A 24164-nucleotide genomic window follows, 5' to 3' on the forward strand; every position below is an offset into this window, starting at 1 on the left:
AGTATTAAAAGCGGACAAAGCAAAATGTGCTCAAGGATTGAATTTTAAATTTTGAAATGTATGTGTTCAGCGTGATTTTTGCCGTATTTCACCTCCAAAAATTCTACTCCTATGCCTGCATCTCTAGTGTGCAGTTTCCCTTAAATGCTGTGAGTTTTGAGAAATTACCTTCTTCAAAAGTTATATTAATCATTTTTCGAGGACATTCTTTTTTTAATTTATCTTAAAACTGTACAGCTTCTCTGAAAAAGTATCATTCATAGAATGCAAAACATACAAAAATAAATAATGAAAAAAAGAAATAGAGAACAAGTGAGCTCAGTTTGCATGGTTTTGTAGATGGATAGTATTTTAGCTGGTAATTTTTACATCCTCAAATCCTCTTACAATGTAATGAGTGGCCTTATGTTACGTTAGTCTTGTGACCGTTTCCAAATCCGACTGAATTTCCTTCATATTGCGTTGATACAACCCGCCTACACTCAAGCACGTATAGTTGCCATTTAAAACATCGTTGAATGCTGCGCTCGACGATGAAGGAGCTACGAACGTCGTTTCTTTGTCGAGTCCACGTCTGCCCTCGTCATGTAATCGAGGACTTTCTTTTTATTAGAACAGAAGAAACTCAGAATAATAGTCATCGATAATTTTCATTTGAAAGAAAATTCAGAATAACTAGTTTTATACGGTTTCTCGTAGTAGATTATTTGTAGGTTCACTCAGTTTCTTTTCTCTTTTTCTTTTTACAAATATCTTTTAAGCAGGTTACAAGAAATCATTCTGTGTGTGCTTTTAGGTCAGGGAGTTTTCCATGCACCAATGCACATGCTTGGCATAAAGGTATAAGTTTTCACTTTGGAGTTTTTTATACAGTGTTTGTAATCGGTAGTTGTTTTACAGTATTTTAGTACTTTTTTATCTGATTTGATTTTTTTTAAATGTATATGTTCAGGAGTTTTAAGGCAAGATTCTTGGTTATTTCATCTAAAAAACGTACCAGTAACGATAAATCATTCCTCTTGAGAAGTAATAGTGTTAATATTCAATAAAGAATTGACCATTACGTAAATACGTACCAAAAAACCGCAAAAAACCATCTAGCGCGGAAAATCTACAAAACCATCTCGAAAAACATTTTCTGAAGCCAGGAGATTACAGCAGAGAACATTAATCAAAAGATGTTGCTTAATGGGATTTCGTACTCAATTTGCATATGAAAGGAACACTGTTACAACCATCTTTTTTTTATTTATTGCACAGTTGATCATATGTGTGACACATTGAAATGAAAGTTGTTCTTCCGTTTTGTGAACTTCAGTACATGACGATTTGTCCATCATTTTTTATTTTTTTAACATATAAAGACGATTTTTCCCGGAAAGTCTATCACGTATCGGTAAACCTTTTCATTAATGTTTCTTACTTAATTCTCATTCTCATTTCACACATTTTATCGGTCAAATTCTGCTTCAAGTATATCATAACTATTGAGAATCGAAAAAAATTGGCAACAGTGGGTCGCAAGGATAATCAAAATTCACAGGTGCGCATTTGGATCGCCAAAAATTTAATGGAGGTAATATATCACACATACAGAATTGACCTTTGTAGAAGGCATTCGACAAAGGTAGGAAAATGTTTTTTCATTTCAAAAATTTGGATATAATGTGCTACTCCGGTGCTGCGCTCTTAATATATTCTGAGACTATGTTTAGGTAGAATATTCCCGATTGGTGAAGACCAGTCATCGACAGAAAAGATTCCTGGTAAAGTTCACATACTGGTAGGAAAAATATCCCCGTGAAGTCCAGCTAAAAAGAACATGACGTCACCTTGGTTCTGATTATACGATAAACAACTTGTGTCTAAAGTCCAGTTAGCGGTGAAACTAATGTATTTCACACATCATTTAATGGTCAAAATAATTTCTTGGTCAAGTCTATCACGCGCACACAAAGCCAGCCAAAGAGAAATGGTTTTTGTCTTCCTATTAGATTGACCGACTGTAAATGAGAGAGCTCAATATTCAATATTTGAAGCACTGATGGAAATAATCATTATGACAGAGAGTTAAAACTTCTCCCTCAAAATAATTTTAAGTGCAGAACATATTCTAAAAAAAATTGTACATCATGATTTGATTGCTTTTTTATTGGTATGCCTATCGATCAAGCAAGCTGACCTTCGATATGGTTCATACGAGCTGGTCTACAGGGAATTTTGGAAAAAATGAAGGTTTTTTTTAATGAATATCAAGGATGAAATAGCAGTGACACAACATCAAAGGACATTAGACATAATTTCACACTAGAGATAATTTTTAGACATTAAAAGACAAAGTCTTCATCCTTACGAAATTTTTGAAATTAAAGGCGAGGAGACAGAGCCCCCAAAAAATTTAAGTGCCGAGAAGGGGAAGGGAGCTTAAATTCAGCACAGCAAGAAAATATTTTGCTTGGGGAGCAAATTAATCTGAATCGGACCCTGCTCTGATCGTTAAAATATTTCGCGTTGGAAGCAGTGGCGTGGCGTGCTTTGCGATAAATCGATTGATCTGTCATTCAAACCTATGGAAAAGGATCGATAAACAGGGTGTTCGCAGCGAACACCTTAATTATCGATTCTTTACCATAGCTTCAAATGGAGAAATATCGATAATCGATCATTCACGTAATGCCACTGGTAGGGAGTCCACGGAGGGCTACTAATTTAAAATGTGAAACAATTACTAGGATCCGCGTAGGGCTGAAAAAGGCCCTCAACATTTCCCTACTCGATTTTTCCTGAAAAAATAAAAATTAAGCTTCACTTATATCAATGATCAGTTTCCTTAGAAATTATCTTGACGTAAATCCATTCAATAGATAACACATAGATAACACGGTATCGATTTCTAGTTTAAAGATGAAACTGGGGGTAAACCGAGAGCTGTTGTTAAAATGTAATTGATTTTTTAAAATGTAAGTGCATGATATTTCTGTCGTCTTTGAAAGTGCATTAAAGTCAACTTTTACATAGTAACAACTCAAATTTCTTCTGAGACGTCTCAGTGTTCGAAATTTTTCCGAGGTCACAAATTTGCTTTTGGACGACACACTGAAAGAAAAATCTCGGTGTATTTACTAAGAAAAGGGTAAAATTACCAAGAATTCAGGGTTCTATTTGATCCCAGTTTTTTCTTAGTAAAATTACCATTTATGGAATTGGTAATTTCACCAAGAAATCTCGATAAAATTATTGAACTTTCTCGGTAATTTTACTAGACCTTGGTAAAAACGCCAATATTTTTTATCGACTGTGGTAGAATTACCGAGATAAAATGGCAAAGTTACCGGGAATTGATTACCAATTAAAAGTGGTATTCTTACCTGACAAAAACAATAAAATTACCGGTTTTTCGGTAAGCTCACCAGTCTGTCTTGGTAAAATGATCAATAATTGGTAAAAAAAGTGAGATGGTAAAGGTACCAACGGACCTTGGTAAAAACGCCGAGCATTTTTTTTCAGTGCATACCTTAGTGAGCTGCCTATTTGTGCTCCCCTCCCCCCCCCCCCCCACCTTTAACATAGATACTTAATTCCGCCCATGCTCTGGTCAACTGCTTCAAACTTTGAACAAAAAATACTCTGAAAGCACCTTTTCGTACTTTGGATTTGTCCCAACACCACTTGGAACAAGTATTTTGGACGGAACAGAAAAATGTTTCCTATTCACTCGAAATATTAGAGCCCTCAGATCTACCACAATATTGTTATACAATCAATCTAAAATTAGTTATTTGACTAACTTCTTGTTTTGTAATGTCGCATGAGGAATACTCATAATGTCTTAAGAATATATTATATGTACTGTATTAAATAAGGTTTTTAAATGATTACTATACAAGATTTAGTTATGGGATCTCGCGAGAATTCCCGCTCCGTTTTCTCTCCTGGACACACCTATGCTCGAGAGAAGAAGTCTTGGATTTATTGAGGATGAGCTCTCGAATATCAAATCCAGTGACGTGGCGTGAATTGCGATGTATCGATTGTTCTGCCATTTGAAGCTATGGTAAAGAATCGATTATTAAGGTGTTCGCAGCCAGCACCCTATTTATCGATCCTTTTTCATGGGTTTAAATGGCATAATAATCGATATATCGCAAAGCACGCCACGCCACTGATCAAAGCATCAAGACCCAGAGCTCTAAATCATCAAGACTTGAGGTCGACATCAGTCTGATTTTTTTTTCTTAGCTACATCCTCATCCATAGGCGAATAAGCGCACTGACACGATGACAGGAGAGTTCAGTCGGTTGCAAAACTTTGCAAAGTCGATATTCGTCGAAACCTCAGGAATGAGACTTGCTTGACCGGAGCCTCGAAGTAACTCGGTCAGGAGACAAAAGCGGCTTAATACAGATTGCTTAGTGTGCTAAGAATTAAATCGGCTTCGATATTAAGTTTCTCATTCTTTCATTTTCCTTTAATATTCAATCGTCTTACCGCTGTGCAAGCACACCCCCGAATAATTATACTCGCGTGTCAATCGCAGACTTTCCGGAGTGACGTTTTGTCCTCGTTGCAGACATGTCTGTTATATTTCTTATCTGTTTCATTAATCAATTTTTCAAATGTTTAAGCTTTTTTTTTTTTTTTTTTTTTTTGAGGGCCAAAGGTCCAGGATCATTTGGCCAGCAGGTCCATTTAGATAGATGTCATCTCGAATTTCTTACACAATTTTTTTTTAATTTCTTATGCAAATTGTGAAGTAAAGAGTGCATTTCAGATTTTGCCGATGCGCTCATCGGGATTTTTTAGACATTTTCCATGAGTGAAAACTCTTATTTTTGCTCTGGCAAAAGTTTGCAACAGGCCCATTCATTGGATCTATTCATATAATATGTTTATTGATATTAATTTTTTTTTCTTTCTCTTATCATACATACATAAATTTAGCTGTATAGAATAGCCCCGATGGACATATTCCGAGCAGGCCTAAATCAAACATGCCTTCATGCATAATGCAACGCCGTAGTTGAGGAAAAAATACCTACCTTAAAATTAAGCGAAAAAGTATTAATGCTCATTCTGATTGGATGATGGCCCTCATAGAAATTTCGTATGAGATATTTCCGCGGAATGCAGTCAAACTTGCAGGAATTTTCCTTGCCCAATGGTAAATTAAATTTACTACTACTGCGTCGTTGTGATTCCGAGATTGTGGTTTCAGGTGTGGATCTCGACTTTGAAGTTTCGTAATTAGAAATGCCGAATATAGACTTTGCCTTATGGCGGAAACAGGAGGATAAGAGACCTTTATCACGGCTCAGAAGTAAAACCTTTGCATTATTTGGCGAGAAATTACGCAAGAATCTTAAAAATTGACCCTTTGGCATCATTCCAAATTTTGAGAAGGAATCGTTTCAATTCGTAAATGTCAGAGGAAAAGACTATTGGCATCAAACGCTTTTAACATCAACAATGATAAAAACCTTGGTTTGAGACTTTAAACCAATGACCTTCCAAGTGTAAAAAGTGCTTAGAATCGAAATCTGAATATCTTTCTCTCCGAGAGGGGTTTTTTTTTTTTTGAGTTTTCACCTTGAAGAAACTTTTGCATCCTTCCATCACATAAATTGAATATATAGGTCACATTTATGTATGAGGAGACTCAGCTACATATAATCTTGGAAGAGCACCTCTACGGGAATTAAATTTGTTGGAGGCACCGCTACTGTGGTAAGGAGAAACGCTTTAAGAACATTCAGACGTTTTTAAATTTCTCTCCAAAACAATGTATATTTTTAAGGAAGAATAATAAAAACACATTAAAATACAAAAACAAATGGGTATACGAGGCTAAGGAGAAATAACACAAACCAGGACGTTTCGGGCCAATTACATGCCCATTCTCAACTGGAAAAAAGGCTAAAAAAAATGCAAAAATTAAAACAAGAAAATGAGCATGCAACTGACCGAGGTAGGAATTAGTGCAAACTATTTCTCCTTAGCCTTGTATACCCATTTGTTTTTGTACTTTAATGTGTTTTTATTGTTGTGTGCATTCGAGCTATTGTGTCTCATCTCTCTCTTTTTAATGAAGTTTTTATCATTTTCCCCTCAAATTTTCAGAAACTTTAAATTAAATTGCAAACAAAATTATCCGAAGGAAATTGAAGAAAAGTATCAACAATTTTCTCCGAAAATCCGTATTTAATCGAGGGAAATTCGGCAACATTTGAAGGCTCTTACGTTTTTCTTTCTCAGTAGGGGAGTCTGGCCCTGCGCCTGCGGCTTACTCAATCGGCCGTATCGGTCGCGGCGACGAGCCGGAAATGGACCGAGGCGGCGGGCCACCGTAAAGGACCCAGACCCAAAACACTTTGAGAGCTCACAAACCAGTTTGGCCGACTTAGCGCGACAGATTTGAGCGACGCGTCGCAACGGTAAAGTTCGCTAGGTTAGTGATACTCCACGGTTGCCAAAATCAACGAAAAGGAAAGGATCATTTGGATCGCATTTAGCAAAAAGGAACCAGTGCCATTGCAGTGAGAAAATGTGCGGTTGGCTAACCTCAAAACTAATTCTCAATCATTTTCTCCCAAAATGTGACTTGTTTCCCTTTCGCTTAGTTCAATCCAAAATGGACGTTATTTTGCAATTTGCGACTAAAATTTCTGGCTTATCTGTAAGAATCTTATGTGCAGAGGGAAACTAACAGTGCGTATGTTGTTTCTAAACTGAGCCAGAAATTATAGTTCCTAATTGCAAAATATTGTCCAAATGGATTGCATTCAGTAAAAAGGAACCAATGTGATTACAGTGTTGTAAAAATGTTGCTTCTTCATGGGTATCTAAAAATCGCTCAGAATGGCAAATAGTTTTTACTTCCCGCCAAAAAATTATTACTATTAAATGAAAATAATTGTGTAAACTTTAACACTGTTTGTATATTGAGTATTTTTAAAAGGACAGAAGAAGTTGCATGATTTTGAAAACACTGTAGTCACGCTGGTTCTTTTTTGCTAATTTCACTGGAAAAAAAAAAAAAAAAAACACTTTGGATCTAGAGTCCAGACTCTTGAAAACGTTGACAAGAAAAAATACTCTTGATTCAATCAGATTTTTGCTTAAATCAAAAGGAAATCCGCTTAAATTATGAGGCTTGATTCTTGATTTAAGCAAAAATCCGATTGAATCAAGCTAGAGTATTTTTTCTTGTCGATGTTTTTAAGAGTCTGGACTCTAGATCCAATGTGTTTTTTTCCAGTGTGCGATCCATTTAGACAATATTTGGACGTATTTATGCTAAATGGAACTATGCGCAAGAGGAAAGATGGAGTGTTCTCGTTAGTGCTCGGGCCATAATGAATGGGAAATATAAAGCGCCAGTGACGTCAGCGGAAAGACGGGAGCGACGACGGTCGGCAAGGCGGTCTTTAACTCATGAGCCCTGTCCACAACGCTCTCTTCATATGCCCACGGCTCACGAGTTAGCGCTCAGTTCCTTTTGATTTAATTGAAAATCCCGCTTCTCCATTTTCTCAAGAGGAACTATATCCACTTTTACATTCTTTCTTAAGCAGCTTGCACGAGCACACCACATATCCCACTTCCACATAGTTCTTTTTAGCGTAGATATACGTCCATTTTGCAAATAAGAACTATAATTCCTGGCTCAGTTTAGAAACAACATACGCACTGGTTGTTTCCTTCTGCGCATAAGATTTTTACAGATAAGCTAGAAATTTTAGTTCCAAATTGCAAAATAATGTCCATTTTGGATTGAACTAAGCTGAAGGGAAACAAGCCACATTTTGGGAGAAAATGAGTGAGAATTATTTTGAGGTTAACCGCTCATTTTCTCCCAGCGAAAATTGAAAGTTAAAAAAGCGTATTTTTAGTGCAAAAATAGGAGTCGAAATTCATCTCTATATTTCATTGAAGCTAAGGGAGGAATAAAACTTCAAACCTCTCCTTCTCGATTCAATCTCGGAGCGACTTGATTCCTTTCCGCGGCGTGGCGTGCTTATCGACATATCGATTGATATACCATTTGAACCTGTGGTAAAAAATCGATTATTAAGGTGTTCGCAGCGAGCACTCTAAAAATCGATCCTTTACCACAGCTCAAATGGGAAAATATCGATAATCGGTCATTCACGCCACGCCACTGATTCCTTTCTGCTCGATTTGGTAAGTATATTCAGTGTCTGAGAGACAATTTAAACCTTATCAAGAATAAAAAAAATGCAGACTGCAAACTTGCAATGCAAGCTGCAAAAAAAAGGAAGGGAAAAACCCCATATCAGGTCGATGAATGTCTCTTGGTCAGGACCGGATTAAGGGTGGAGCATAAAAAGCGGCTGCGCTAGGCGCCATCACAACCGGGACGCTAAAAAGAGAGGATAAAAAAATGAAAAAAGGTGGAAAGAGAGGAAAAGGAAAGAACAAAGTTTAAAGTCTAAAGTTGAAAATGTCGTTGGAGGCGCAGCTTTCATTGTTTAATCTTATTCATACCCCGGTTTCCTTTGAAGGATGAATGGCAGTCCCTTATGTTAATTGTCGAGGTATGCAGCGTAATTTTGAAAGTATTCCAACAGGATTAGAAAAATGGTACATATTTAACATAAATCGGCATCAAAAAGTCCACAATTGGCCCATCCCTGTTGGAAATATACTAGCCGCTAAAGGTGGGAAACAGAGACTCTTTCATAAAATACCAGATCACTAAATTGACTCAACAGCTTAGAAAAGTAATGTTGAATCCTTTGATTGTTAGGAAGCCCCTCGGAACTTCGCTGATAGGGCAAAAAAATACTTTAAATTGTACATTCATGACAATTCAGATCTCATTTCGTCACCTTCCATCCAAAGTATCACAAGCGCCATGATGCGACGTTTACAAATGTCCACCGCCATTTTAGTTTTTCACAGAGAAATTGTTCAACGAAGCTGTCCGAAAATATCACTGAACTTTTTTTGTGCTGCCGATAAAATTAAAAGAAATTTTCAAACAGATTCAACCAACAATTTCTCCGTAAAAAAATAAAAAGGCGGCGGAAATTATGAAACGTCGCATGGCGCTCGTAATACTTTGGCCGGAAGGTGAAAATTTGTGGAAATTGGTGAAAAATTGGTGGAAATGTGTGAAAAATCGCACATGGTTGGGCCGATTTTGGATTTTTGGTGTCGATCTATATTAAAAAAACATTATTTCTTATTTGCATGGAATAATTTTAACACTAAGCCTGGAACTTTGGATTTCCAAACCAGAGCCCTTTGTTACCTTCCAAAGGGGACCATGGGGCCTCCAGGATTATGAAATTTATGTTCTTTGGATCGACTCCCATTTCTTTTTCCGGCTTCGTCCACCCGTTATCAAAAAAGAGAAAAGGCCGGTGCAGATGACCTGGACGGCCTGGACCCTCATATGCTTCACAGAAAAGTGTGCAGTCAACGCGTTTCACGCGGAATAATTTCTCGCCCTTCCTTATATTTTTGAAAGCTATTGTATAGTTGAGCTCCCTTTCAGTTTTTCTAGATAAGTAACGAATTTATCGGGGTGTTAATGGTGAGCTCTGCGATAGACACACAGTCTTATGCTTTGACCGAACCAATAAGAAATGTGTGATTTTTTTGGTAGATACCGTCCACTTAGCGTTCACTCTCAATTTAAGCGCAAAGGCACCCCAAGGCAACCCGCGAAACAAGTCATCGTTACCCGCACGAAGGAACGTAACTCCATTCCAACGTTGCAAAATTGACTCAAACAATTCAGTTTTATACAAGAATGTATCTGTGCAAGTTTTCCTCAAATTTTGTCTGATTTTCGCATGAAAGGAGAGGAAAAATCAGGAAAATTTTTGTCAGAAATGTCCAAAATTCTCCAGGTAAAAATACAATTTGCGAAGGAAAATTTGGCAACATTGAAAGTTAGTTACGTTCTTTCGTTTGGGATCCGACGAAGTGTCGCTTTTAAAGCCTTGCGTTTATATCACTCCGTACGGTCTGAACCTGTTTACGATACTCTGAATTTATAGTAGCGACCATTTGAAGTTCACCTTATCAATTTCACCTCTCACGGAACAAATCTAGCAGAGGGAGTGGATAGATATCGATTCGGAAAACATATTCATCTGTAGCTAAATAAACTTGGAGAAATGCTTCACAATGCTTGGACATATGGACAGATGTTGTCGATGAACTTTGCTGCATAGGCAACAAACGTACCGGAGAGCGTGAAAAGTTATCTACTTTGAAAACACACTACTTAAAAACCTTAATGCCTTAGAGTGCCTTACGCGCCCTCGTCTGTAAATTGTTCATATTAAAGAGCCTCCCTAAAAATGGCCCCTTTTCGGGAACCTGGGGATTTCATTCGTATGTGGCTTAAATGAAACCTTATGATGAGACAAGCCTCCAGTAAAAATTTTAGCTTGAGTATATGTCTTGTTTCCGAGATACAGCGTTGCAAAGTTGGCAAATTTGAGCTTTAAAATTCTCATATTTTTATGGATTTTCTTCCAAAAACCAACTTCAAAAATGACTTTACAATACTTACACAAGGTGCACACGATAAATTATAATATAAAAAGTCTCCAGTAAGAATTTTGACTCATGCGTAAGCCTTGTTTTGGCAGTACAACGTTGCTAAGTTCACATTTTTCAGCTTTAAAAAGCTCATTTTTTAAAGTTTCTCATTCACAAACCGCTATTACTGAAGATCGAACTGTATTTTGGGGCATAGAATCAACAATTAGTGATACTCGTAGATGCATGGTATAATTTATGAAAGGATACGATAGTACAGTGTTGCAAAGTTTTCAACTTGTATCTGGGAAAATGTCTATTTTGTGTTATTTTATTGAAGACAAGATTGAACAATTGTTGATAAGTGATATTGTGAAACAAAGAAATGAGGAGGACTTTTGTCAATCCTAGGTGAAAATTGGAATGAAAATGGCACTGTTGCCAATTTTATTTAAGTTTCTCTTAACATTCCATAATAAAATAAGTTTAAAATAAGGATACTTCCAATAATTGTCTGATTTTAAAACGTAATCCAAGTGAATTTATGGCATACAATGAATGGCTCAGCATCAGTGTTGCTTTCAAAATCTAAAAAATTCTACCTTGCCTTGGTTGTCAATTTTACTTTTTTTTAGGCAGAATGCAAAAACGAACATAAACTATGGAAACGCTCCAGTTTTTTGAGTACAAATAAATCTTGATACAGACAATACATTCATTGTTCCTTAAAGAATAGAATATCTTCGACTTAAGAATTACAAATGATGAAAAAATTAAATATGAAAAAATAAATTAAATAAATAAATCTATAGAAAAAGAAATTAAAAGAATTAAATACTTAAAATTATTAAAATATTGTTGCATGGATTTGTCAAAAATTATTATTTCGGCATAGCTACTAACTATTTTTTCATTAATAAGTTGTTAAAGTTCCATTTTTGTTGAGGGTTGTCCCCATAGTTTTAAGATCTCTGTGTCACAGTATGACAGCATTCCGAAGAGACCAGGCTATTGTCATGTTTCATACTTGTATTTCAAAATGGATTTAAGCATTCACATTATGATCTCGGCACTGGATGTAAATTCTTGGTAGCATTCGCTGACCCCTCCATTCTGATAAAAAATACATCCATCTCCCAGTGAAATATATCTGGAAAAAAGTTGCATTTTCTCAATACGCAACTGTGCAGTGTCTTGGCAGTGCCAATCATAACAAGCTCGTATATGTATAGAGCATGTTGAAAACATATCTTTGATCCAGATGCCTCAAAATAATTGAGATACTTGGTAAAAGTAAAAAATCGGCAACATGTTGAGGTACTTGCTATATATTTGAAGGCAAGACTATACTCACGTATCAATCGAAAAAAATATTTTCACGGATATTCATAAACAAATATAAAAAAATCACAAAAGACTAAACAAATTACCAAAAAAAATTAAACAAAATAAAAAAAAGTTAAAAAATTAAATTAGAAGCATCTTTATTTTAAAATCATTTTATTATTTTTGTTTGAAAATAATTATGAATAAACTTGGCAGCAGTATTTTTTCCAAAACCAATCGTTTCCTGGGACTGACATCAGCCCTTGATATTTTGCCTTGATACGAGTTAAGATACCCATTGAAGTCGTGTTGAACAAGAAAAAATCATAATCCATACAGAGTTCAAAGTTTTAAGCATGGCAACGCTGTATCATCACCGGTCAAAGAATTCTTCTTGAAATACAAACATTCATCTACAGATGACATAAATGGTTGGTTTCCTGCCTCAAATCGTGATTAAATTCTACGAAAGTTGCTTCTTAAACACAGAACTCAAAAATATAGACATTTTTAAAGCTCAAATATATAAACTTTGCAACCCTGTATCATTGAAACTATACTTGCATTTTGAGTTAAATTTTAAGGAAAGTCTTAATCTATCATAAAATTGCATCTAAACCCCAAAAACATATCTTTTAGCGGTCATTAAGTTCGTTTTTAAGTTAAGAAACTTGATAAAATTAACATTTTTTATAGGTTTTTATGTCAACTTTGCAACGTTGTTTTAACAGAATTAGCAGTATTAATGTTTCAATTGAAATATGCATTCGAAAATAATACTAACATTTAATAAAATGTCACAAAATATCATAAAACATCCAATTGAATCGTTCTGAGAAAATAAGATACCTGAGAATATGAGAATTTTAAAGCTCAAATATGCCAACTTTGCAACGCTGTATCTCGGAAACTAGACGTATACTCAAGCTAAAATTTTTACTGGAGGCTTACCTCATCATAAGGTTTCATTTAAGCCACAAACGAACGAAATCCCCGGGTTCCCGAAAAGGGGCCAAAAAAGGCCCTTTTTTAGGGAGGCTCTTTCTCTTATGTAATTTAGTCCACAAATATGAAATTTCTATGAAAAAACATTTACTTGTAAAATTTTGCTACCAAGTGAATCGTATCAAAAATGATTTTCCTCGAAAAAAGGTGTGATATCACTTTAAATACACGTCACGTGATCCCAAGAAGATTTGATTAGATAAAAATTTCGAAACATTTTTGATAAGCTTTTTTAGCAGAAAAATTTAAAAATTTCTATGGAATAAAATCTTGTAAAAATGACGTAAAATTTACACAAGGTTGTAACATCAAGCATATTGGAGCTCTTTTTTGCCGCAGGGTCACTTAGACTTCATTATATTGTTAAGTACTTGTGCTACAAGGAAAATAAGGTCTTTAAAAGTTTAAGCTAATATGATGTTGGTAAACCGTACTAGTAAAATCAATATTTGTGTGTTCGAACTTTTTCACAAAACTTGCATGGTCTCAGTGATGAATAGATGCAATGAATTCATTCATACGAAACTGGCATAAAAATTACTTGCCACTTTGATTGAAGAGTTTTTAGAATATAATTTGTATTGATTTTGATTATCTTGACAAATTTTAAGAGTAAAATAAATAATTTTGGAGACGAGAAAACAAAATCATGAGAATCTGCTCACAAAATTCATACTCTTTATCAACAATTCTATTCGACGATTTGCCTGAAATTAACATTTGACGCCATTGCGATTCCGAAACTCCGCGGTAGTCATAAGGAGACGTTGGTGATGAAGAGAAAAAAAATGTTTTAGTAGAGGAAAGTATATAATAAGTGAGAAAGTGTAAAATTTATAAGAACGTTACAGTTAAGAAAATACTTTATAGTAGTATCGGATGCAGTTTATAGTAGGGTTAAAAAAACCGCAATCTACGTATGTAAAATTAAATGGTGTTGGTAGCAAAGCTGGCGCTACGATATGCGTTGTAACTAATTCAAAAGCGTACCATAGTAGGGAAAATTTACACTTATTGTGCTTTCATTAGTGAAGGTTACACTGAAATCATCAACTAAAAATGCATATAATGGTCTTATCATCACGCACGAACTAAAAAAAAGAAATCCCTGCCTTACGCTTCAGATCGAGTCACGAGACTTCTAAAATTTCAAAAAAATTTCAAATCTAATGAACCATAAACACTGCTGATAAGAGAGGCTCGTTCTTAAAAATAAAGTACGCTCAGAGGTAACTTCAAAAGTCCCCAATTAACACGATTTAAAGATTCTTATTTTTTCCATTACTACAGGTGTAAACAGTCAAAAAGCGGCGGTGCAGGCACCAACTGCAGGAGATGAAGTGAGAAAGACACGGCCGAGAGAAAGGAGTGAAGAAAAAAAATCGCAAGATTCGCAAGGCAGGTCTTTGGTCTCAGTCATGCAGGCAGAAAGTTCAACAACTGATAGGACTCACACAATCCGATGACGTAATGATGTAACAGTGGCACACTGCCGGGCAGCTTCCACCTCAAAAAAGTCGAAGATAACAAGCTACCTCCTCCCACCCAAAAGTCACCGGCACATCCATACCCCCTCTCCGGCCGGGCCCTCGTTTTGGGCGATTTTAAGTCATATCAAATGTTAAAATATAAAAGGATGAGCCGCAGTCTCCAACGTCAGTAGCATCCTCACTTGCTCGGTGCAACAATGAATCCTCTTGTAAGTTCTCTCTTATTATTAGTATTATTCTATGTTTTTATCGACTCAATGAAATTTTAAGGGGGGATTTTGAGGCAACGGAAAGCAAAATCTCGCGATTTTGGGGGGTGTCCCATCAAGCTCTACAAGATTTTCATCCCTTCGATTAGTGCTCGACCACGGTACTCGACTCTTTTTTAAAGTTTTTGGTATTCGATTTAGGGGTAGCTCGTGTGAACCGCTGTCAAAGCGGGAGTTTATTAAAATAAGGGTTGAATTTTATTTACTCTGTGTGATGTGTCCAGTGTATCTAACTGTAAATAGTCACCGTAAGTACTGCAACTACTTTAGGAAGCACAAGATTTGCCCCGGTAAAAATTCCCAAAAAGTCACATGTTACCAGCCTTACTTGCACTGCATTTTTTTTTTTTTCCAATCTTTATTTCATTTCTCCTACTTGCACTGCATGATCACTGTTAAATCTCACATGATCTCATCATATAATTGATATTGCTGACTAGACGTTTATGAAATTTCTCAAACATCTGATTATTGATCATAAAAAATTAAAATCTTAGAAATTTGGCAATTCTTACGGGACAATTTTCGCCATTACTCAACGATTCTCAGTTGCGTGGAAAAACGGTAGATTTTTTCTACCAACGATTTGAAAATAGAGACTCTTTGCTCTAAAAATAATGGTTCTTCCACAGTTCGTTTTTGTGAATCATTTTATTAAAAATGCATCTGAAATCTAAAATTTTCATCTCACGGGGCTCTCATCTCGCAAAATGATTTGTAAACAATTTAAACATCTTTGAAAAAGAAAGTTGAATCGACCCGTTTTATCTAACTTAATCTGAGAGGACAAAATGCATTTTTTTCTTTTCTCATTTTGTATTTAGATGAAAAATTATTTCAAAAACTGATTGACTAATTGTGACTGATCCAGTCTGATGACTGGATATCTTTTCTTTTTGAAAAATGAAAGTTTTCCAATTCTTGTTCATTTACATAAAAAAAAAATACTTCATTTATGTTGCGGATTTGTGTGAAATAGTTTTATCAAATTTAATGTCCGTTGCTTCTTTCAAACACGTTTCAAACCAGAATGACAAAGAATTGATAGGAAAATCTGAAAATCTTGTCATTCAACAACCTTGCAATCCTCTTTAATTCCCAATGTTCATTGGTGTCATGTTTCTATTGCCATTTTGTTTTGTCTTTTTTGGATGCGTGAAGTAGCAAAATCTGTGTTAAATTCTTCTTCTTTAACCATGCTAAACATTATGTTTTCAATTTTCCCCCTTTTTTCTCTTTTTTTTTTTTTTTTGTTTTTTTTTTTTGTTTTGAACGTGATACTGAATCCGACCTTCAAAGTAGAGTTTCAAAGTCGAATTGGGAGTTCAAGTAAGAGTGAGGAGCGTGCGCTTTTGAGATAAATCCTTTAAAACATACTGAGGGAATACGTGATGACCTCCTTAATCTTTAAAAATAAAAAAATTTGCCCATTTGACACAAAGGAGATTCGACGGATGAAAACTCTGTAAAATGTGCTGAAAATCAAATATCTCAAAATCGGTGATACAATTCTATTAGGTCCGCTATACTTAAATAATGGCATGATAAAAATTACTCCTATTTCTGCTCGCTCAAAATAGTCTCATGAATGCTCACATAAAGTTCCGATTGAGCCGACGTGAAATTTTCATTTTCAAAGTGATGTTAATTTGCCCCTTTTTTTCTCGCATAATATAATCTAAACCGAGCATTCTCCTTTTGTTTCCTTTGCAGTACACCCTTGGGGCCTTGTGCTTTGTCGCAGTATGTTCTGCTGCCGTGTCGACCACTGAAAAGAGCGCGTTGAAAAATGACAAACGCTCCCTCGACAGTTACGGCGGCTACGGCGGGTCCGTAGGCTCAAGCTACGGAGGCTCCAGTGGAGGCTACGGCAGCTACGGCGGTTCCTCCCTCGGAAGCAGCTACGGCGGTTCCTCCCTCGGAAGCAGCTACGGCAGTTCCTCCCTCGGAAGCAGCTACGGCAGTTCCTCCCTCGGAAGCAGCTACGGCAGTTCCTCCCTCGGAAGCGGCTACGGTAGCAGCTTCAGCGCCCCCGCCCTACAGCACGGTTTCGTCCCAAGCGCAGGGCCCTATGGGCCAGCCATAAGCGGCGGAAGCTACGGTGGTAGCTACGGCAGCGGCTACTCAGACGCCTCATACGGATCCGCTGGCATCTCTGGCGCCTCTTACGGTGGTGCTTCCTACGGTGGTTCTTCCTTCGGTGGTGCTTCCTACGGCGGTGGCTACGAAGAGACCGGCCCTGCCCAGCTTCTCGCCAAGCACGTCCACGTCCACAAGAAATACGGAATCCCCGTCGCTAAGCCCTACCCAGTGCACGTCACCAACACCGTCCAGGTCCCAGTCCCACAACCTTACCCTGTCCACGTCCCCAAGCCCTACCCAGTCCACAAGCCATACCCAGTTCCCGTCCGCGTCGAGAAACCAGTCCCAGTGCCAGTTGTTAAGCACGTGCCCGTCCATGTCCCTCACCCTGTCCCCGTCCCAGTCGCCAAGCCAGTCCCCGTCCCTGTAGCCCGCCCAGTGCCAGTTCCTGTACACAAGACCGTCCAAGTTCCTCATCCAGTTCCCGTTCCCGTCACCGTCCACAAACCAGTCTACGTTCAAGCCCCTGCTGTTTCCCACGGCTCCGGTGTTGTCTGTGATACCTCCTCTTCCATCGGCGCTGGTAGCGTAGGCAGTGTTGGCTCCTTCGGCGGATCTTACGGAGGTGCATCCTACGGCTCTGGAGTCGGTTCCTACGGATCCGGCTTTGACAGTGGATCTTACGGAGGTGCTTCTCTCGGAGGCGCATCTTACGGAGGATCTTACGGATCTGGAATCGGCTCCTACGGATCCGGCTATGACACTGGATCTTACGGAGGTGCTTCTCTCGGAGGCGCATCTTACGGAGGATCTTACGGATCTGGTGCTGGATCTCTTGGCTCTTACGGATCTCATGGCTCAATTGAATCCATCGGATCTGGAGCCTCCTACGGTGGCATCTCATCTGGTTCCTACGGTGGATCTTACGGATCTGGTGGTCTTGAATCTGTCGGAGGATCTTACGGAAGCGGGGCCTCTTATGGAGGCGGCTCATCTTACGGTGGATCGTACGGAAGTGGAGCTTCCTACGGCGGATCTTATGGTTCCTCCAGCGACGCCAACGCCTGGAAAAACGATTAATTGATACTCGTACCAAAAGACTGAGATGTGACCCTCAAAGGTATGAATCGCTTTATTAAGTCATTTGTTCATTTATTCAGTTCAAAGTTACTTAGCTTGCAAATTTCTTTACATAAAGACGTGGAGAATCCGTCGATCACTTTTTATTTAAAATGTATCCCTTTTTGGTCATGTTTTTTGCTTATTTCATAAATTTAGTATCAACACACATGTAGTTTTCGAACATTTTTTTGTTTGAATGGAGTCTTGTGGTCAGAGTTAAAGTCTAATAAATAGAAGATTAAAAAAGGCAACGACCAATTTCTTTGAATGACAATAGTTTTAGGAATATAAGGACATAACTGAATAAAAAATAAAAATGAAGAAAAAAAAAATTGAACAAGTATTGGATTTGTCTTATTTTCATCGATTGATTAGCGTCTCTTCATTAAAAGTAAATTTTTACCAAAAATAATTACAGTTGTTAGAATGTCCTGATGAGAAAAGGTTATCATTTATGATGATGATAATTAACAAAACACTAATTTTAGCGTGATTATTGATTTTTTAATATTGTGTGTTTCAGAAAGTATCTCTCCTCACAGACCCACGAAAGATCGGGCTGTAAATCATCCAGCATGTACATCCATTAAGTGCAGAACGAGGACGAGCTTTACTACCCTCATTGCAAGGCGCTGTGAAAACAAGGGACTGTTGGGGAAAAGCAAAAAAAGTCAATCATTGTTCAACCTGAAGTTACCATGTTCCACGTTACCAGTCGAACTTGTTCGTTACCTCCTTTTCGTTCGGCTAGTTCAATCCTATTTCATTATGTTAATGAAATTAATGCACCAAGTGACGGCTAGTGAATTTGCCGCAAATTGTAGTCGTACACTTGTGCAATATTACGAAGTCATTTGTATAGTTTTTTAAAATAAATTTTAATTACTATTAGTAAACAAAATTTTAATTATTTTTTTCCCCTTCCCAACAAGTAAATTTCCTTTGAACATCTCTAAACCAATATTCCAAAAAGTGTATTCATTCAACTTAGATACATTCAATGACAGCGCATTTGAATGTAAACATGCATTTTTAAAACAAAAAGTTTTTTTTCCTATTGCATCATATTTAAAAAATTAAAGACTAATAAAAAATCAAACCAATAAAAGATTGTATCTACTGCAAAATTATTGACATAAAAGCATACATACATCTTACAGTTTCACAATCAATTCGTGCTCAAATGCAAAATTTTCTTTGAATCAAATCAATTAACTCGTATGAGTGCCATTCACTGTTTCTTTTGAAAACCATTCGAGGGTGAACAAATTAAAAACGCGGTCCTCTCGAAATATAAAACATAAACCAAGTCTGGTTCCTCTTAAGTATATACTCGATCTCACTTACAATTTAATCAACAAATATAAAAAAATAAGCAGTAGATTCAGACCTTTTTTCAGCTCCGCATGAATGTAGAGGAAATGTAAAAAATTAATTGCTGAAGAGAGCGACAGTTATTTATTTTATGAGTCGGCTTGTGAAAATACTATTTCAAGCTTATTTTATAAGCTACTCCGTCAGTTATAGCGTTTTAAGGGCTGACACCATGTTATCACAACTAGAATAATTTTAAGTGTAATTCAAATTCATAAATGATTAGCATCATTTGTCCAATTAAAGAGAATGGAAAAAAATGGAACAACCACGATATTACTCATCCATTACTTCCATCCATTTCATGTGTAAAAACACATCAGGTCTGTAAAAATGTTGGTCCTGTTCCAGTCTGAATTGTAACATATTTAATACAGTTATTAGCATCCCGAGGATGCCTTGGGAAATTGGAGAAACATGGTCAAAAATTTTTCCCCCCACTATTTATTGTTTTGAAGGAAGAAAAAAATAATATTTTTTACCGAAATCAATGAGCATATTATAATTCAGGTAATAGAAAAAACCGAGGATTCCAGAAAAAATTGCTTTTGGCAAACTCGAAAAAACTGTATTCTTGCCGTCTTATCATCGATTCCATTCGATATCAAACTTCATCACTCAAAACTCTTGGAGTGCATCAATTCCAGTGTCCAGCAATGATGTCAAGTTGAAAAAAGTCATTCGCCGACATTCTTTAAATTCCTCTCCTCCCTTAAAACTCTTTTTTTTATAGTTTTTGATTCGTGTTTAAATTAGGAAGTTTGCAACGCCGCGAACCGAGATATGCATTGCTGCAGTTCCTTTATCGATATCTATCAAATGTGATGAACTTCTGACGTGTTAAGTCAAATCATGCAAATTAACACAATATTCTTTAAATTTTGGCGATTATTTTCCCAATAGTGTATAGGTTCTCATAATATCAATTCCAGTATTTTGGATTGAGTTTTTGTTCTATTTTTAACTCATAACGGCCTAATTTTGCATTTACTTTCTCGTAATAAAATAAATTCAATTGATGTAATCAAACCATCGTAATATTCCACGAACGATTCAATGAGGACCTTTTTTTCTGGCCGTTTACTTTTCTGTACATTCGTTCAAGTCTCTGGGAATGAGTAACGGAACATTACGTCATTTTAACTCGGAAAGTTTGCAGTTTTTTTCTTCTCTTTTTTATCAATATTATCCTTCTTTCTCTACGGAAACGCATCGAATTAATTCAACATTTGAGCCCCCCCCCCCCCCCCCCCCTCCACTGCCTCACTTAGTGGGTCAGAATTTAAAGTGATGTACTCAAGACAGGTTTTTTGCCATCATTCCCGTTCGCAATCTATAAATTTCGTTAATTTCCTTGCTACGATGTTGAATTTTAATGAGTTTCTATTAATAGACGGTACTTTTTAAGTTTGATTAAAGGCAAAGTGGTTAGTGTCAGTGCCCTCTTGATGCACCGCAACGAATGGAAACCAGAAAAAATCATTTCCGGTTTGTCCGCTTTTACGCAATGATTACAGTCATTTTAATTTTGATACTAGTTTCCTGCAGGGTTAAATACATCACATCTTTAGGATAACTAGGAACTACTCCCTCTAACCGCTTTACGGTCCAACCCCCCTAAACGCCTCGCGTCTTATGCAGGCGTTACGTGTTACGCGTTCCTCTTACGATGTTTATATTATAGAGTATGATAAGAAATTAATTTTCAAGTTCAAGTTTTACTCTACATATATGAAGCTGGACTGTTTTTATTATACCATTTCCTGGTAATTACTATGATACAGGCGTTAATAATAATACTAAAAAAATGTAAAATCTTCAGAAAGCTCAAATTCTATTTTGACGTAAATGATTTTGAGAAACAAAAAAATGAGCTAGCCCTGGAAAATTCGTTAACTAATTTTTTGGCATACGTTTTTTTATCCCTAACTGTACACAAGGAATTACATTTCAGGAAGCAAATATTATTTTAATATACCCAATTTAACGTAATACTGAAATTTTTTTTAAAAAAATTAGGGAATAGAATATAATTGTTGCTGGGGAAAAGAACAATTTTATGATTGAAATTCACAATTAAAAAATCAAAAATTGTAAAAGGGATAACGAATCCTGGATTGAGATAGATGACTCCTCTTTAAAATACTCTAGCGTTGCAAAGTAGTCCTCTTCGGGGTTTGAAATGTTTCATTCCCAGATGCATCTGGAGATTCTCATATTTTGTTTTAAAATTAAAACCTCTGAAATCTCCTTTTAAAATGAGTTGCTGCAACGCGAAGTATTTATTATCGCAGGCCAACAGAGAGCCAGGGGTCGGACAGCTGGCCGGTCATCTTGGAGTCAGGTAAAATATAACTTTGTTTGTCTCGGCGAGCGATCGCTTCCGGGGAGCCACGCGCTTCCGAAACCGAACCCCGTGCATTCTGACACGCGCATCCCAATAGTTGCGAAAACAATATCAGGTAACGGCTCGCCGGATGCGAGGGGTCATCGATAAAATGGACGTATTTCTGTCAAACGGAACTATGTGCTTTCAGACATGAGCCTTGAGACCCATAAGAATAAATGCCTAACAGGGCTCACGTTATAATGCGCATAGTTCCGTTTGGCAGAAATTCGTCCAAATATCACGCGCCCTGCTCTATACTGCCGTACTAAGGTAAAACGTCATAAGAGCCTTTACACGTTGGAGGATTCCCTGTACTAAACACCGAATTTACAGGAAAAATTTTGAAATATTTTTGTTGAATTTTTCAGATAATTGTGTTCGCAGCTTGATCCAACATATCCGAAAATTTCAGGGAAAAATATGCACAACTCTTCTCAAAAATACATGTTTTATCCGGAGAAATTTGGTCACTCTCGAATGTTCATGAGGCGTTTTTTGTTAGCACAGCAGTATAGTGGCCACTCAATAAAGTGCTCCCTAACTTGATGGTGATCGTCAGTGTTTTAAAAGTTTTTTTAATTATAAAATGAATCAACTCCCAAAGCTGTTTTTACATGAAAAATAACAATAAAAGAGAATTTCAACGTCTATTCTGATGGTGTGGTAAAATGAACACGTTTGTGAGCGATTTGAGTTTAAGTTCCTTTATTTTGTCGGGCGGATTTTGTCGAATGATTTGTTCTAAGATTCTGCGCAATTTTCTATGGTTTTAATTGGAGGAATAATGTAGGAATCATTATCAGATTTTCTTAAACCTTTTAAAATTGTTCAGGTGCAAAAACGTCACTTATGCGCCTTGTCTTCCAAGCCCCTCAATTATTTTCATTCAGGATTGTCAGATTTTCCAACTTATAAGATCCTGATAACTGGTAGTGGAAATACCCTACGTCTCTTTCTCAATGCTTCCCTTTCATACGTGACCTAATCAAATGGCGATGGCATATTTGTTGAGACTTCCCACGCACACAGTGCTACCTTTTAAGAGCATCAAATTGTGCCACATTTTAAATCATAATTAGAATTCTGGTAAAAATAAATCCGTCGAGCAGATATTATATAAGGTGGCTTTTATCTAGGCAGCAGATCGGACGGTTTGGACATTCCGAATGAGCATTATCAGACCTCGGCTTACTTAATATCTGTAGCTGGATTTATCGAGAACCCATTTTCGACTCCCACCTCGATTCGGCGCGAGGAACAAGGGAATTACACGGAATTGCTAATGCTAGTGTCCACTACCCAGTCACCCAGTCCAGGTTCCGACAGTCGGAGAATCGTGTGATGCAACTTGGATTCCGGGGACCCCGTTGCGGGTCTCAAAAATGGAGATGAGCCGAAATGTCAAGCGGGTCCGATGGACGCCGTGCTACATCCAGCACGAACCGCGAACCGCAAGGCGCAACCATAGGGGACTCGATACACTTGATGCCTTCTTCCGCGTAGGGCTCGGCTCGGCTCGGCCTCATAATAAACGGCGATTCATCAAGTTTTGATATCTTAACTTCACTTTCATCGATAAACCTCAAACTGCGTTCTCACCCAAAGTGAGAGTTTTTTCATAACCCTACATGAATTTACTTTTTTCAAGATAAATCGAATGGATCGTTTTCGACACAGCAAACAGGTGAGATTGTATCGATATCGATTGGTTCAACATGTAAACATAGCCTCAAAAGTCTATTTAGAAATCTGAGGGAACGGGGTTTTTTTTATAGATTTTTGATTCTTATGAGTAAAAAATGGCAATGAGAAGTGAAATTGTGAGGAATTTTCTCATTTTCAGATTTTATTTCCGAATGAAATCCTAATATTTTTGTTTGAGGTTACGTTCTATTGTTTTGAACCGGACGGTACATCAAACCACTATCGAATACGATCCATTAAGTCTTAACAAATTTGCTTTGTTTAAGTTTCTTGTAAGTCCTATATTATTTCTCATCCATATACAGGGTGTCTCACGAAAAACGAGCCACCTTGAATATCTGCCGAACGCGTCGGAATTTCGAAAAACGGTAAAAGACGTGTTCGTTTATATCGAGGGGGACACCTTTTGGCGTATTCGACATTTTCCCAAACCGCGGGAGGGGCGCGGGGCGGGGGGTGCCCCACCCGTAAGTCGAACTTTTCAAATGGCACCCCTACTTTTTTATTTCAGAAATCAATTCTACGCAAAAAAACAAGCCACCCTGTCCAAACCGAATGTAAATCGGACAATTTTTCAGTGATTGACAGAGTTTGAAACATTTTTTTCATGCTCTTTTCAAAAATTTCCCACGCCCGATGGAATTGCTGTATCAAACCAAACTCTCCGCCAAAAAAATTCTTAAACATTGCACTTTCGATAAAAAAAATCAAAAAAATCTGCTGCACTCGAAATCTGGAGCACGCGAAGCCCTTCTTTTGCGACATTAAAATTCGTTATACCGAACATTTCCGAGGGGCGCTCATCGGGAGGGAGTAGTAAGTTTTAGACAAGAATTATTAATCTTTTTTATGAAGCAAAAGAAACCGTGTCCATGAAGAAGCAG

At 37.1% G+C, this 24164-nt stretch overlaps 1 protein-coding gene across 1 annotated transcript; it reads left to right on the forward strand.

Moving 5' to 3' along the window:
- Window positions 1-14409: 14409 nt before the first annotated feature.
- Window positions 14410-18714, forward strand: LOC109038944 (uncharacterized). Its single transcript, XM_019054217.2, has 3 exons — window positions 14410-14549; window positions 16323-17811; window positions 18337-18714. Exons 1-2 carry the CDS (start codon window positions 14538-14540, stop codon window positions 17769-17771), a joined length of 1461 nt encoding a protein of 486 aa, XP_018909762.2. The 5' UTR covers window positions 14410-14537; the 3' UTR covers window positions 17772-17811; window positions 18337-18714.
- Window positions 18715-24164: the final 5450 nt, after the last annotated feature.

Source organism: Bemisia tabaci, chromosome 3, assembly GCF_918797505.1.
Source record: "Bemisia tabaci chromosome 3, PGI_BMITA_v3".
NCBI lineage: Eukaryota > Metazoa > Arthropoda > Insecta > Hemiptera > Aleyrodidae > Bemisia > Bemisia tabaci.